The sequence below is a fragment of the Drosophila rhopaloa genome, unplaced genomic scaffold (genome assembly GCF_018152115.1).
Source record: "Drosophila rhopaloa isolate 14029-0021.01 unplaced genomic scaffold, ASM1815211v1 contig_160, whole genome shotgun sequence".
In the NCBI taxonomy this organism is placed as follows: domain Eukaryota; kingdom Metazoa; phylum Arthropoda; class Insecta; order Diptera; family Drosophilidae; genus Drosophila; species Drosophila rhopaloa.
The window spans coordinates 166,670-184,864 of NW_025335040.1; the positions used below are offsets into that span (position 1 = coordinate 166,670).

At 33.8% G+C, this 18,195-nt stretch overlaps 1 protein-coding gene across 3 annotated transcripts in view; it reads right to left on the reverse strand.

Annotated features, from left to right (window-relative positions):
* LOC108052918 (UDP-glycosyltransferase UGT5) overlaps positions 1–18,195 on the reverse strand; it is a 55,993-nt gene that overhangs the window by 15,202 nt on the left and 22,596 nt on the right. For all 3 annotated transcript variants that reach the window (XM_044457495.1, XM_044457494.1, XM_044457493.1), the window contains one exon: positions 1,943–2,126. In XM_044457495.1, coding sequence (XP_044313430.1) covers positions 1,943–1,996 — 54 coding nt within the window. In that variant the 5' untranslated portion in view covers positions 1,997–2,126. The remainder of the gene's footprint in view (positions 1–1,942; positions 2,127–18,195) is intronic.

Consider the following 18,195-nt stretch of genomic DNA (forward strand, 5'->3'; position numbering starts at 1 on the left):
CTTGATCAGTATCACAAGTCGGTCGATCTAGCTCTGTCCGTCCGTCCGTCTGTCCGTCCGACAGTCCGTCCGTCCGTCCGTTTCTACGCAATCTAGTCCCTCAGTTTTAAAGCTATCTGCTTGAAACTTTCCCAAAAGTTGTCTTTCTATTGCAGGTAGTATATAAGTCGGAACGGAATGAAGCAAACAATGGCAAGCCGAAGTTTATATACCCTTTCAGTTATTACAAAACTACTAAATTTCAATTTATATGCCTGTATTACTAAAAACTATGAAGCTAAGTCGATTTTGCCGTGCATTTTGCCATCGTTTCTATGGCAGCTATATGATATTGTTGTCCGATTTTACCAAAACTAAAAGCTTAATTCTGATATAGTAAATAATTACTATACCTCAAAAGAATATTTTGATAAATAAAAAAACAGAAAAATACAATTTAAAAATTTGTTTTTTTAAATGTTTTGATTTTCCTATGGTTGTTATTTGTAATAACTGCAAGGGCTTCCTTTCCTGTTTTTCAATAAAATATATCCATGGATAAAATATGAGACTTCAGTTAATTCGACTTACATTTTCTTTTTGATTTATTTAACACAACTGCAGAATAACAAAATTGAAAACATTACATTATCTGAAGTTTAGGATCAGTGAGGTTTACAATACCTTTCTACTGATCTATACCTATTTTAATGCCACAAACCGGAACACAAATTTGATCCTAATGGTTAAAACCAATTAACATTTAAGTATTTAACATTCGAAAAAGCCATAATAAATATATATAAATAACATTCGAATCCGAGCTAATCCAGCTAAACTTAAATAATACAAGAATGTATAATGCAGAATATTCTGTAAATTATATTCTCCAAAATTATTCATATGATGCATTCTTAATACTCATAAAAAATACCAAATTCCTAACTTTAAAAACACCAAAGTTATGGCATTTTCGATCAATCAGTTATATGGCAGCTATAAGATATAGTCGACCGATCCTTATGAAATTTGGTAGGTCGGATTGATTGGCCAAAAAAAACCCAAAGAAAATCCCAACTTCCTAACTTTACAAACACCAAAGTTATGGCATTTCTGATCAATCAGTTATATGGCGGCTATAGGATATAGTCGGTCGATCCTTATGAAATATAAAACCCAAAAAAAATCCCAACTTCCTCACTTTAATAACATCAGTTATGTCATTTCCGATCGTTCAGTTATATGGCAGCTATATGGTATAGTCGCCCGACCCGGCTCGTTCCGAATTATATACTACCTGCAATAGAAAGACAACTTTTAAGAAAGTTTCAAGCAGATAGCTTTAAAACTGAGGGTCTAGTTTGCGTAGAAACGGACGGACGGACAGACGGACATGGCTAGATCGACTCTCCTGGTGCTGCTGATCAAGAATATATTTAATTTATAGAGTCGGAAAAATCGTTCGCGTAAAAACAGACAGACGGACAGACGGACATGCTTATATCAACTCAGGACGCGATCCTGATCAAGAATATATATACTTTATAGGGTCGGAAATGCCTCCTTCACTGCGTTGCAAACTTTTGACTGAAATTATAATACTCTCTGCAAGGGTATACAAATTACAAACATTTTGATTTTATTGTGCGTTGGCGAGCTTACTGTTGACAAACTTTTATACCATGTATATTTATTTATATTATTTTAAATTCTCTATATCTTGCCGAATCACAAAAAGGGAAGAAAACCATTTTTAGACAAAACGTAAACAAATAAAATTCCCATTGTTTGTTGACATTTTTTCAGAAAAATAGTATAGTTTGCGTAGAAACGGACAAACGGATGGACTGACAGACTGACTTGGCTAGGGACGGAAATGTGCCCTTCACGGCGTTACAAAATTTTAATGAAATTATAATACCCTCTGTAAGGGTATAACAATGAATTTAAATATTAAACTTACTTCGAAAGCGTATCGCAGACCGTCCCAAGGCTTAATGGGCATTTCTCCAGCCATTCGTAAGCCCAATAGATCCCAATTGGTGTAGTTATGTATATATTCAACCAATCCTGCAGGTGTTACCTCATGCAGGCCTTCTATGTTAAAATCAGCAGGAAATCCATTAAGGAAGGTAATATTGTGCCCTCTGAAATCACGAAACGGTTATTTAATAGCTAGCTTATATAAAGACAATTAAATCAAGTATTTTCGGATTAATGAGCTTGTAAGCATGGCTAGTAAAAGGAATATATAGTAACATACCTACACCCACATATCTACCACATAAACATATTTACATTATGCATTTGTCACACCCAAAATCATCGGCTCCCAAGAGTCGCCAATTAATATAAACATCCTCTTCAGTTATAAACAAATGAAAGAACCCCAAATTGTCGGCTCCCACGACTGACCAATTTATGTAAACATCCTCTTGCATTATAAACAAATGTCCCCAAACTCCAAAAAGCTTTTATCCCCCAATACTGTAAAATTGCAGACGCAGCTCAAACATAGATCGCTCTCTTGCTCAGTGCTCTCATTTTGGACACTCTCAATTTATCAATAAAGTTCTTTCTCCCAATCGAAGGTTTGATAAGCGCCAGCTTAGTTTTTAAGTTAGAGTTTTAAGTTGAATCTTGTAAGGAGCAGACCATGATACAATAACATAAGGTAGTCTCGTCGGCAAAATTTTGGTACCCTACTATTATAACAATGAGTGCGAGTGAGATGGGAACTGTTTAGTAAGTGCGAGCAGAGCGACAATAGAATGTGTGGATTAACTCTTAGATGGTTCAGAGGGTTTTTTTTTGCCTTTCATAATAAAAGGAGTTTAATTTTTTTTTATAATTTAATTTTTAATAATTTTGAATTTGAAATTAGGCGTTGTTTTTGTCTCTGAATACTGAGTCTTTTGTTAAGATTCTTAATTCTAAAATATATTCTAATCTTAAAATAACAAAGAATGTATGTTAGTATAAGTTTAGACATAAAAACGTATACTAACATTTTCGGCTGCGATTATTAAAGTTTCGTTTACACTCTTTGTTATTTTAAAAGTATCGTCTTTTTCATTTCTTTGTTATGTTAAGGGTTATTCTAAAACAGTCCGACCTTTCCTTCGAAAGCCACGCCTAACCGTTTAGGCCAAACATTTCGGTGCCTTTACGCCATCGAACGTGTAATTATATTCTCCAAAATGATTCATATGATGCATTCTTAATACTCATAAAAAGTCCCAACTTCATAACTTTAAAAACACCAAAGTTATGGCTTTTCCGATCGTTCAGTTATATGGCAGCTATATGATATAGTCGCCCGATCTGGCTCGTTCCGACTTATATACTACCTGCAATAGAAAGACAACTTTTGGGAAAGTTTCAAGCAGATAGCTTTAAAACTGAGGGACTAGTTTGCGTAGAAACGGACGGACGGACGGACAGACGGACAGACGGACATGGCTAGATCGACTCTCCTGGTGCTGCTGATCAAGAATATATATAATTTATAGAGTCGGAAAAATCGTTCGCGTAAAAACAGACAGACGGACAGACGGACATGCTTATATCAACTCAGGACGCGATCCTGATCAAGAATATGTATACTTTATAGGGTCGGAAATGTCTCCTTCACTGCGTTGCAAACTTTTGACTGAAATTATAATACCCTCTGCAAGGGTATAAAAACTATATTTTTTTCAAAGTGTTAAATTCCGAATTTTTTATTGGCGCAGCCGGTAGGATATAACTTTTTATACGGTTATATCCTTAAAGAACCCAAACGTCGTTCGTCCCAGTGCAATTATAAACCAGCTATCGCAGTGTCGGTTTGTGTCGCTAATATACGAACGGAAACCTCAATTTTGCAACACGCTATCGAAGCTCAGGTTGCGAGGTTTTTTTTAACAAAACATAAATCTTGACCCGTGTGACTGTCAAGTAACTAAAACAAAAAAACAAAATAATAAAAACAAATTTTTGCAAAAACCCGTTTTATTGTATCAAAAAAATAAAACACCTTAATTCTCCCCCACCAGTGGTAAGAGCCAAGGTATAACAATTTTAAATCAAATTCATAATACAAAACTTTTAAAATTGTGAAAAATTTATAAAACTAAATAAAAAACCAAAAATGGCAGAACCAGTGCTATTATTGTCAGAAAACCATCTAAATCAAGCCCTGAACCAAATCAGGCAAGTGCCGCAAATTGGAGGCACCACGCTCGAACTCAGCCCGTTCAACAGGAGGATAGACTTCATCCTGGAGTTGTACCCCACAACATGTATACGCCAGTCGATCGTATTCTTTAGTGCGATTGAAATGCAGCTTCACGGAGATGCCCAGAGGATATCTCAATTATCAACAGCCAGATGCTGGAGGGATTTAAGGAACGCCCTCATCAACGAATATAAAACTCAGACGCCCTGCGAAGAACTACTAAGACGTCTGTATAACACCCCCTTTCCTGGGTGTATACGTAAGTTCGTTGAGGACATTGAGTCCAAATCTTTTGTAATATTAAATAAATTAGCCTTAGAAAATAACGCTTCAAATACAATTTTATACACAAATGCTCTTAATAATAAAGTTAAAGATGTTATTATGAACAAATTGCCATACAGACTTTTTATGACATTGGCTAGGTATGATATTACTAATGCTAATAAACTAAAATGTGTAGCACAAAAAGAAGGTTGTTATGAAACATTTTATTCAGATCGAACAAAGAATTCACAAAGTCAAAACCAAGATAAGAGAAATTATCAACCCCAACAAAATACTAATAAACAACAAAATGGGGCTAATGAAATAGAAACCCTTACATACGAATCATCATGAATAACCAAGAGTTCTGATGTGTTGTACACACAGGCTCTTCTATTAATTTAATTAAAGAAAATTACTTTCATTTTCCAACCAAAAATACACCTCTTAAAGTTCATACCATAAATGGTAATATTCAGTTAAATAAATCCGTGTCCTACCATGCAAGTAAGCTTTATACGACCAACCACACATTTTGGGTCCATAATTTTTCCGATAGATATGATATGCTCATAGGAAGAGAATATCTCGAAGCTTGTAACGCAATTATTAATTATAAATCAAAAACAGTTAATTTAAACGGTTATCAATTCGGAATGAGATTTAATTATAACGATTTCGAATATAAACAAAGAGAAGCAGAAATTGATTGCTGCGATCCCCCATTTTCAACAGATACACCTTTTAATTTTGCAATAAATAACGACTTGCAAGAAACCAATAAGTTTAGATTAGAACACCTTAATGACGAGGAAAAAGATAATCTTAAGAAAATTTTATATGAATTTAGCGACATACAGTACAAAGAAAGTGACAATTTGACTTTCACTAGTACTATCAAGCATGTCATTCATACAAAAAATGAGCAACCGGTTTACAAAAAACCATACAAATATCCTCAAGCTTACGACCAAGAAGTCGATTCGCAAATGAGAGATATGATAAAACAGGGAATAATTCGAAAGTCAAATTCCCCTTATTGCTCACCTATTTGGATAGTACCTAAGAAAGGTGATGCATCAGGAACAAAAAAGTTCCGTATCGTAATTGACTATCGTAATTTAAATGAAATTACGGTAGATGACAAATACCCTATCCCGGTCATGGATGAAATATTGGACAAACTTGGTAGATGCCAATATTTTACCACTATTGACCTTGCAAAAGGTTTTCACCAAATACAAATGGATGAAAATTCTATTCCAAAGACAGCTTTTTCCACCAAAAATGGCCATTATGAATATACTCGAATGCCCTTTGGATTGAAAAATGCCCCTGCTACCTTTCAAAGGTGCATGAACAATCTCTTAGAAGACTTGATCTACAAGGATTGTTTGGTCTACATGGACGATATTATCGTGTACTCCACTTCATTGGAGGAACATGTATTATCTTTGCGAAAGGTATTTGAAAAATTACGAGAAGCTAATCTCAAGCTTCAACTCGACAAATGCGAGTTTATGAAAAAGGAAACAGAACTCCTTGGACATATTATAACAACAACTGGTATAAAACCAAATCCTCTCAAAATAGAGGCAATACAAAATTTCCCTATACCCAAATCCCCAAAACAAATAAAATCCTTTTTAGGTCTTTGTGGATTTTATAGGAAATTTATCCCAAAGTTTGCTAAAATAGCAAAACCAATGACAGCAAAGCTTAAAAAAGGCGTAACTTTAAATATAAAAGATAATGACTATGTACAAGCGTTTGAAAAACTTAAACTTTTAATAATGTCCGATCCAATACTTATATACCCAAAATTTTGAAAAACCATTTTCATTAACAACAGATGCAAGTAATATTGCTATAGGAGCAGTATTATCGCAAAATCATAAACCAATCTGTTATGCCAGCAGAACTCTTAATGAACACGAAATTAATTATTCGGCAATAGAAAAAGAACTTTTAGCTATTGTCTGGGCCACCAAATATTTCAGGTCCTATCTTTTTGGCAGAAAATTTCTGATCCTAAGTGATCACAGGCCTCTAGTATGGCTCAATAATATTAAAGAACCTAATATGAAATTACAACGCTGGAAAATCAAACTAAATGAGTTTGATTATGAAATAAAATATTTGCCCGGTAAAGAAAACCATGTGGCAGACGCCTTATCTAGAATAAGAATAGAGGAAGGCTATTTAGGAGAGACTTCCAGTAATTCAAATACAATAACAACAGTAGCTACAGTGCATAGTGCACCAGAAGATAACCAAAACCACATTTCAATAACAGCAAGACTACTGAATTATTATAACAAACATCTAGAATTTAAAAGAGGAGACTTAAATGAAGTCGAAGTAATAAATTATTTTCATAAAACAAAAATCATAATAACATATAAAGAGATGACAATAGAATACGCAAAACAATTAATAATTGAATACTTTTCTAATAAGAAAAGCGTAATATACTTTCCAATTGAAACAGACTTTTTAATTTTTCAAAAGGCATACGTTGAAATTATTTCCCCAGATAACTTAACTAAAACAATGAAAACTAATAGTAAATTAATAGATATTAACACTTACGCAGAATTCAAAGAAATTATTATTAAAACACACAGAGAACTATTACATCCAGGAATAGAAAAACAAACAGCACTTTTTAAAGAAAAATATTATTTTCCCGATCACCAAAAATTAATTCAAAATTTTATTAATGAATGCGAAGTATGCAACATCGCAAAAACAGAACACAGAAATACTAAATTAGAATTCGAAATAACCCCAGAAATTTTTAATCCAAGAGAAAAATATGTCATTGATTTTTATATGATAGATAATAAACAATTTTTATCTTGTATAGACATTTATTCAAAATTTGCCACCTTAATAGAAGTCAACAGTCGAGATTGGTTAGAAGCAAAAAGAGCATTAACTAAAGTTTTTAATGAAATGGGTAAACCAAACCAAATTAAAGCAGACAAAGATTCAGCTTTCATGTGTGCAGCATTGTAACTTTGGTTAAAATCTGAAGATGTTGTTATTGATATAACAACAAGCAAAAATGGAATTTCTGACGTTGAGAGATTTCATAAAACAGTAAATGAAAAGTTAAGAATCATAAACAGTGAAACAGACATAGAAAATAAGCTAACAAAATTTGAAACTATTCTTTATGTCTATAATCATAAAACAAAACATAACACGACAGGCAGAACTCCTGCAGATATTTTTATTTTCGCTGGAACTCCAAAATATAATACACAGTCAAATAAAATCAATAAAATAGAAAAACTAAATGAATCCCGAAATAAATTTGAATTTGATACTAGATATCGACAAGCTCCACTAGTAAAATCAAAAACCACTAATCCGTTTAAAAAGACAGGAAAAATCACAAAATTAGATGATAATCATTACGAAGAAGTTAACAGAGGAAGAAAAATAATACATTTTAAGTCTAAATATAAGAAAACAAAGAAAATTAACGAAAATAAATACGATAATCCAGATGCACGCCAAATGAAAACCAAACCTAACTTGTTGATCAACACTATAAACATCTTATTAATTTTAATACATTTTACAAACCAATACTAATCAAATATTGATAATTTCTCATATCCCAAAAGACATTATAAAAACTTCAATATTCAAAATTTTGCCTTACCCAAATGAATTTAATGACATATTAACAGAACCTTTAGAAGACAAATTTTCAAAATAATCAAATATTTTCATTTAACACAAAAGAAAGAGTTACAAATAAATGCATTATAGGAATATTAAACCAAGCCAATGCCGAATGTAAATACACAAAAATGTATACAAAATATGAAACAAATTATATAGAGCCAAATATTATAATTACTTGGAACTTACCAAAAACTATTTTAAACCAAACATGTATAAATCAAGCAATAGTTGTCGAAGGAAATAAAATCGTAAAAGCATTTAATTGTTCTGTACAAATCGAAGAAATCTTAATAACAAATACTATAATGGATTACACACAAACTATTTATGTAAACAATAATGTAACAATGATAGAACCACTGTCAATAATTGAAGCAAAAGATATAATAAGAATACATACAAGAAAAAATAACACATTTCAAATTATAATACTTACTATTTTAATTGTAATAATTATAATTTTAATTCTTTACTTCATCTATAAATTTAAGAGTATTCCGAGAAACGTTGTAATTAAATATAAAAATCAAAACAAAAACAATACTAAGGACCCAGAAAATCTAACAGAATTAAACAATATTGCACCAAATGAAAATACCCTACAATTAAACGAAAATACTACACAAACTAACATACCAACTCACATATACCCTAATATATCCGCCTGAGGACAGGCTTTTTTCTAATGGATGCGGAAGTAACATACCCACACCCACATATCTACCACATAAAGTAAAATACACACACCCACATATCTACCACATAAACATATTTACATTACGCATTTGTCACACCCAAAATCATCGGCTCCCAAGAGTCGCCAATTAATATAAACATCCTCTTCAGTTATAAACAAATGAAAGAACCCCAAATTGTCGGCTCCCACGACTGACCAATTAATGTAAACATCCTCTTGCATTATAAACAAATGTCCCCAAACTCCAAAAAGCTTTTATCCCCCAATACTGTAAAATTGCAGACGCAGCTCAAACCTAGATCGCTCTCTTGCTCAGTGCTCTCATTTTGGACACTCTCAATTTATCAATAAAGTTCTTTCTCCCAATCGAAGGTTTGATAAGCGCCAGCTTAGTTTTTAAGTTTGAGTTTTAAGTTGAATCTTGTAAGGAGCAGACCTATCTCTCCCAGATCGTGTTTACACTATTTTGATAAATAAAAATTATATTTTTTTCAAAGTGTTAAATCCCGAATTTGTTATTATATAATATAAGGTTTTAACGCACGCTTTCTTTAAATATTTAATAGTTATATAAAGACAAGTAAATTCAGAATTTTCGGATTAATCAGCATATAAGCATGGCATAGAGAAAAACTATTGAGGTTTTGTCTGCCGGGCCTTGAAAACTCTGTGTTAGTAATTATAGTCGGGCTGTTAAGTCTTCGAACATTGAATTTTTTTATTAATGGCACAGCACTCGAGAGGGAAATTTTCTTATAAGCATGGCTAGTAAAAGGAATATATAAGGTTTTTACGCACTCTTTCTTTAAAGAAAAAATTGTTTGCTTCGCAGTGAAGGAGTCATATCCATCCATATAAAGGATATTTTTTTTGATAGATAGATAGATAGATAGATAGATAGGAATTCAAGGTAAATTTGTATACTCTTGCAGGGGGTGTTATAATTTTGGTCATAAGTTTTCAACGCAGTGAAGGAGACATTTCCGACCATATACATATATCGGGGGCTCGTTTGGTGACGGATTAATTTTTATTTAATTTTCAAAGCATAGCAAGTTCTGCTCGTCTCCATGACGCAAATCGAATTGACCTCCAAGAACGGAGAGCTAAAATTTTACCAATTCCTTCTTTGCTTCTGCCTCTGTTCTACCTCACTCAGTAGCAGACCCTCAATTTCCGCTACTATGCTTCTTTCCCGTTAACTGCGCTTTTACAATCCAAAGTTCCAAAATATGTCTCGCCTACGCGTCGCCTACTTTAAATGACGTTCTAGGAAATGCACTTACGCAGCAAACACACACTGACCTACAAAGAACATGTACTTGCTCTCCGAAACGGCCTTCCTGACAAATCACACGTCCTCGTGTGCTACCTTTAAATCACAAAATTTTCTCATATCAGTTGTAATTCATTTTTATTCTTTTCATTAAAATTTCTTCACATAATTTGAGGCATTTAGACCAAAATAAACGAATAAGTTTCTTGATAACATTCTTTACATTACTTTTATTTCTTAACCATACCTAACAATTCATACTAACTTATGAACTTTATCAACTTGTGCATTTTCATTCACACCAAATTACCGACCCCCGCCATAGCATGTCCTTCTGCTAAGGTGCGGTCACCACCGACCCCCGCCATAACATGTCCATCTGTTATGGTGCGGTCATTAAATCCCCTCTTGGGATTCCAAAGCACCTACAGTGCCATCCATATCTTCACTCCCCACTTGGGAATCAGACTCGGCTCCTTTTGAGTCGTCGAATTCTTTATCAACTTCTTTTCTCATTTGTCTATTTGGCAATGCTCTTAAAATCTCATGCGCATACTTACAGTGGATCGCAGCTTATTTCGTGCAGTACATATATGTACATATATGTTCTCTTACTTGTTAATGATTTTAAAACATATCTATCTCCATCTAGTAACTCAATGATTTCAAACGGACCTTTAAATTTTTTGTCAAGTTTTGTCTGGTGTTGCTCTTTGTTTTTCAACAATACATGGTGTCCAACGTTAAATTTAATTATTTTTGCTTTGTACTTATCAAATCTACGTTTGTCGTAACGAGCATTTACTTCCATATTCTCCTTAGCTTGTTTTCTTACGGATTCTCTATTAATTAAATTATCCTCTTCTACACCTATTGGCAATAGGCCGAAAGGTCTGGCTTCCCTACCGATAAGCATTTCTAATGGGCTGACCTTGGTGATTCGATTAGCTGTGGAATTCATTGACAACTGTACTTCGGCCAATGCATCTTGCCACGATCTCTGACTGGCTTCGACAGCGGTCAACATACTTTTAAGTGTCCTCACAATACGTTCTACCTGGCCATTTGCCCTACTCGCGCCTGTTGCAATTAAGTGAAGGTCAATTTTTTGGGAAGAACAAAAATCACGAAATCCTGAGCTGGCAAAGTTACGACCCTGATCCACTATAATTCGAGTAGGCACACCAAACAAACACACGACGGCTTTAACGGCTTTAACGGCTTTAATGGAACTTTCTGTGTCAAAGTTTTAAGGTATGATGAAAAAAAACAAATTTTGTGAACGCATCCACCAAAACAATTACATACTCCTCTAGGTCGTTCTTTCCACTCAACTTTCCAGTAATATCTATGTGCTCTGTGTGCCACGGAATTTCGACCTTATTATTTGGATGTAATTCCACCTGAATTTTCCCAATTGGTGGCTTGCCTAGTTTACAGGTAATACAGTTTACCTTCGAACGTACTTCGACATATTTTCAAACCAATAAAACCCATATACTTTATCCAAGGTTTTTTCCCAACCTAAAAGCATAATAGATTCGTGGACGTGATTAATCACTGCCCATCTAAATGCCGTAGGTATTACAGGTAAACACTTGTTTTTGCCGTTCCTTTGTATTTTTCGATATAAAACGCCTTTTCTCAATTCATATGTTTTATCTAAATTTTCCGGCAATTCGTTATTTTTAAGCTTAGCTAGTAAATCTGCTATTTCAGGGTTCCGTTGTTCCTCAGAAACTATCCAATTGTCAGTTACCTCACTCAATTCAATCCGCTTTTCATCAATTTTCTCTACGCTCTTGCATTCTTTAATCATCGGATTCCTTGATAAAAAATCTACGAAACGAAATCTGAGTTTTTCCTTGAAAAGAGCGAATACAATGTTTTTAAGGTCTCTGAAAATGTTGGTACACACTGCCGAAAGTAAGTTGCCAGCCCTATATTGTCTTAATTGCGTAACCGTTTTTGGAGGTGGCAATTCTGTCAGCTCTTGAATTTTGGGTGGATTAGGGCGAATCTGTATTTCGCTCACTTCAAACCCCAGATATTCTATCCTAGTTTTGAGAAAAGATCACTTAGTTACATTGAATGAAAATCCAGTCTTGCTCAAGGTTTCTAGCACAATCTAAAGCACGATCTAAAGCTTCGTCCTTAGTTTCGGCCACAATCAAAACGTCATAACTTACAACGTGCAATAAAGCTTCTACGCAATACTGTTCAATACTTCACAATATTAGAAAGGATGTATTGAGTATCACAATATTAGAAAGGATTTGCATTGTACTATAGATAGAGTCGTTACAGATGCCATTTAGTTTCACTTTCCTTGACCAACGAACATTCAGCTCCTGAGTCGAAGCAAAACGGAATTGACTCACCGGAAACTTTTATTATTCCATTAGATTCCGGTTCTGTGATTCAAGAGTTGCCAGGATCTGATTTGAATCTTGAACTCTAGGCTCAGCCGATCCCACTTCTGATATCGGGGGCTCGTTTGGTGACGGATTAATTTTTATTTAATTTTCAAAGCACAGCAAGTTCTGTTCGTCTCTATGCCGCAAATCGAACTGACCTCCAAGAACGCAGAGCTCAATTTTACCAATTCCTTTTTTGCTCCTGCCTCTGTTCTCACTCAGTTCGCGGAATACGATCAGACCTCACTCAGTAGCAGACACTCAATTTCCGCTACTATGCTTCTTTCCCGCTAACTGCGCTTTTACAATCCAAAGTTCCAAAATATGTCTCGCCAATGCGTCGCCTACTTTAAATGACGTTCTAGGATATGCACTTACGCAGCGAACACACATATCCCTCAGTTTTTAAGCTATCTGCATAAAACTTTCCCAAAAGTTGTCTTTCTATTGTAGGTAGTATATAAGTCGGAACGAGCCTAGCTCATATAGCTCCCATAGGAACAATCGGAAAATACAATTCAAATGAAACCTCTATATAGTTTCTTACTCTATGGTTCGCGTAGAAACAGACAGACGGACAGACGGGCATCCTTATATCAACTCAGGTCGCGATCCTGATCAAGAATATACATATATACTTTATATTTAGGGTCGGAGATGTCTCCTTCACTGCGTTGCACACTTTTGACCAAAATTATAATACCCTCTGCAAGGGTATAAAAATATGCAAATATTCAAATATGCAGTGACGTCATAAATAACACTTAACACGCTGTATCCAATAACTTTTTATGTAATGGTGCGATTTGAAAATTTTAGATTTCTGAGTTTTTTATCATGGAAATTAGTTTGTTTGTTGGTGCGACTGGTGCGAGCAGTTGCAAGCTGAAAATGAATGAGAATAAAAGAAGGCGAATAACATTAATTAATTTATAAACAAGAATGGAAGAAAACTTCGGCAATCCAAAAATTTTATTTTTCTGTTTTTCTATTTATCAAAATAATCTTTTGAGATGTAATAATTATTTACTATATCAGAATTACGTTTTTAGTTTTTGTTGAGCGCAGCGGCAAACCACTCCAACTAAAGAGACAGTCAGACTCACCCATTTCTAAGCGGCTCCTCTTATCTCTCTATTAATTGGACTACTCTGTCTGAGCCCGCCTCTCAACGCCTACGGTCCGTCGCTAACGCATACATTTTGTTGTTGTTGATTGCAAGCTGCGGTGTTCGCAAGGCCCGTGCATACATATGTATAAACGTTAATAAACTGAAGTATTGAATTTATCTCGCCTTGTGATTTGTTTCAAAAATAGCTGACAAAAGGGCTTGTTAGCTCAACACTGCCATAGAAACGACGGCAAAATGCAGCGCAAAATCGGCTTCATTGTTTTTAGTAATATAGGCATAGACATCGAAATGTAGTCGTTTTGTAATAACTGCAAGTTAGATAAATTTCGGCTCGCCGACGCTTGCTTCCTTTCTTGTTTTGAAATTAAATAAAAAACCTTTTATACAATTTTTGGCATACTTCGTAAAAATGTTCTTTTATTATTTTTTTTGATATTTAAATAATTCCGTCTGCTTGCGATTTTGACTGGCTGCAGCCAAAATGTTACAAAAGGCAAGACATCAGAAATTATTCGGTATGTATCCCTAGCTCAAATAAGACCTGTATTTATGGAACCCTGTTTCTTTGTTGTTGTTTTTTACGATAAATGATTAAGAATTTTTTAATATTCTGACTGACAATTGTTTGTTTCCAGAAATTAAAACTTATTCGATGGCTTACCTCTGCGAAAGTCTGCTCCCAATATTTAGACTTACGTGCCTTTTAATTTAGCAGGTGCCAATAGGTAAGCATCCAATATCAAAAATAATAACTTATGGTCGCGAATTATTGCATACGCCAAACATATTAGAAATGATTTTCGTTTGGATAAACCTCAAATTGTCATTCAATACTTTAATTTTCACATCAATTTTCTTCAAATTAAACAGACAACTTTTTAGACGTTTTTAAAAAGCGGGCGCTATCGTGTTGCATAGTTTAGATTTTGAAGTGATATTATCTTATCAATTTGTATTACCTATTGTATCAGCTATATTAACAGTTCACCAGCACTTACCTTTATGTTTTTTTAAATGACAAATCTTTAGCTGTAAGCAAATTTTTTCTAAAATATTTATTTTTTTTCAAACCAGTCATCTGAGTATTCGAAAGTATTTTACTTTTTTCTACTAATCGTCAAACGACTATATCATATAGTCGCCATATAACTGATTGATGGAATGATGACTTTGGTGTTTATTAAGTGGGTTTTTTTTTTATTTTCAATAATGACTACCAAATTTAAAGGGCAATTAAAAAAAAAAAAATAAAAAAAAAAAAATAAAAATAATTTTAAAAAAAAAATTAAAAAAAATATTTTTTTTTTGAAATGTGCCATTGGACACCATTACAATGTTATCAATTATAATTAGGCAAGCAGCTCTTAGGTTATCCTATATTAACATTGATTTGTGTTATTTAACAGAGCATATTAAGCTATGTGTCCATGCTCAAAGGGTATATTTAACAATTTATAAATAGTTAATCCGTTTACATTGCAAGCTGCGATTCCAGTTGGTCCTACCATAATGACTTGTTCTTAAAGTTGTTCTAATCAAGACATATTTTTCTATCTCCTAAACTTTCAAAAAAAAATCACGTAGCTCATTGGACTTTTCTGCTTTAGTGATATAAAATAAATATAAATGGAACATGTGTAATTAATCCCTAAATGACACTATACATTTTAGCTAACAACCTTTTTTTTAATTTTAAGGCTGTAAATTATCTATTCACACAAAAATAATATTTTTCTTAGGTTTCTGTTTTAATTTAAGAATTTTATCACGAAATTAATATTATAAAATTAGCTAAGTTTTCTAAGCATTTAATAATAAAATGTAATTATACAGATCTAAAATGGGTTTCACTTTTTAAGGTTTAATAACTCCCAAAAGCGAATTTTCCGGTAAAGAATGTTAAGAAAAGTCGAAAAATCTCAAATTCAAAGAACAAACGTTCTTTATGTCGAACTTTTCAACAACATTAAAATGTTTCCAGACGCATGTACATTCATAGCAGGTGTCGTGTCATTCGACTGATAATAAGAATGCAAAAGGCTACAAAAGTGAAACGTTTTGCCTCACCGGCCTAACAGTTTCAATTTTCTAAATTTTCCTCAACTTATTGATTTTTTTAAAGTTTAATATGCACTTTCCTCAGTTAAAGCGATACCTCTCGATCGGCTTTGCATCATCACTCACACAATTACTTGAAACTCAAATAGAAAATAATTTTAAAAAATTAATTTTAATTGTAGTTATATGTATATATTAAATTTTCACATCCTCATGAGAAGGAGAGCAAAATTACGATTTGAAAAATTTCAAGAATCAATCAATCAATATCGGCATGTAATCGTAGTTATATATATTATGAGACATATATGGAAGTTATAGGCAACCAATTCGGATCAATACTCATCAAATAGGTTCTAAGCACTAAAAAAAATTATTTTGGCCAAAAACAGCAATTTATTCACCAATTAAAAGAAAAACTTAAATTAAAGAGCTTAAATTAAAGAGCTCGTCCGGTCGACAAAAATATGTAAATATTTAAATATGCAGTGACGTCATAAATAACACTCTATATCCAATAACTTTTTATGTAACTTGTTTGTTTGTGCGAGAAGTCTCAAGCTGAAACAAGAATGGAAAGCTAGCTTCGGGCGGAGCCGAAGTTGATATACCCTTGCAGAATATTCTGTAAATTATATTCTCCAAAATTATTCATACGATGCATTCTTAATACTCATACTTCTTTTGAATTTGAAATATCTACCCTTTTCAGCCTCTTTTATAATGCAAGGGGGTGACAGTAACGGGCAGTAATGATCGTAGAATTTATTATATAGGATATAGTCGGCCGATCCTTATAAAATTAAGGTAGGTCGCATTGATTTTGCCAAAAAAACCCATAGAAAATGCCAACCTCCTAACTTTACAAACACCAAAGTTATGGCATTTCCTATTGTTCAGTTATATGGCAGCTATAGGATATAGTCAGCCGATCCTTATGAAATTTGATAGGTCGGATTAATTGGCCAAAAAAAACCCATAGAAAATCTCAACTTCCTAACTTTACAAACACCAAAGTTATGGCATTTCCAATCGTTCAGTTATATGGCAGCTATAAGATATAGTCGGCCTTATGAAATTTGGTAAGTCGGATTGATTGGCCAAAAATAAAATCCATAGAAAATGCCAATTTTCTAACTTTACAAACACCAAAGTTATGGCATTTCCGATCAATCACTTATATACTGCGTGCAAAGAAAAAAAGGGTGTGTGCAAAGTTTCAATTCGATATCTTTAAAACTGAGAGACTAGTTCGCATAGAAACAGACAGACGGACATGCTTATATCAACTCAGGACGCGATCCTGATCAAGAATATATATACTTTATAGGGTCGGAGATGTCTCTGCAAGGGTATAGAAATGAATGAGAATAAAAGAAGGCGGAATAACATAAATTCATTTATAAACAAGAAAGGAAAGCTAACTTCGGGCGGAGCCGAAGTTGATATACCCTTGCAGAATACTCTGTAAATTATATTCTCCAAAATTATTCATATGATGCATTCTTAATACTCATAAAAAATCCGAACTTCCGAACTTTAACAACAACAAAGTTATGGCATTTCCAATCGTTCAGTTATATGGCAGCTATAGGATATAGTCGGCCGATCCTTATGAAATTTGATAGGTCGGATTGATTGGCCAAAAATAAAATCCATAGAAAATCCCAACTTCCTAACTTAACAAACACCAAAGTTATGGCATTTCCGATCAATCAGTTATATGGCAGCTATAGGATATAGTCGGCCGATCCTTATGAAATTTGGTGGGTCGGATTGATTGGCCAAATATAAAACCCATAGAAAATCCCAACTTTCTAACTTTACAAACACCAAAGTTATGGCATTTCGATCAATCAGTTATATGGCAGCTATAGGATATAGTCGGCCGATCCTTATGAAATTTGGTAGGTCGGATTGATTGGCCAAATATAAAACCCATAGAAAATCCCAACTTTCTAACTTTACAAACACCAAAGTTATGGCATTTCCGATCAATCAGTTATATGGCAGCTATAGAATATAGTCGGCCGATCCTTATGAAATTTGGTAGGTCGGATTGATTGGCCAAATATAAAACCCATAGAAAATCCCAACTTCCTAACTTTACAAACACGAAAGTTATGGCATTTCCGATCAATCAGTTATATGGCAGCTATAGGATATAGTCGGCCGATCCCGGCCGTTCCGACTTTATCGTGCAAAGGAAAGAAGGGTGTGTGCAAAGTTTCAATCCGATAGCTTTAAAACTGAGAGACTAGTTTGCGTAGAAACAGACAGACGGACAGACGGACAGACGGACATGGCTATATCAACTCAGGAGGTGATTCTGATCAAGAATATATATACTTTATAGGGTCGGAGATGTCTCCTTCACTGCGTTGCACACTTTTGACCAAAATTATAATACCCTCTGCAAGGGTATAACAAGAAAGGAAGCAAGCTTCG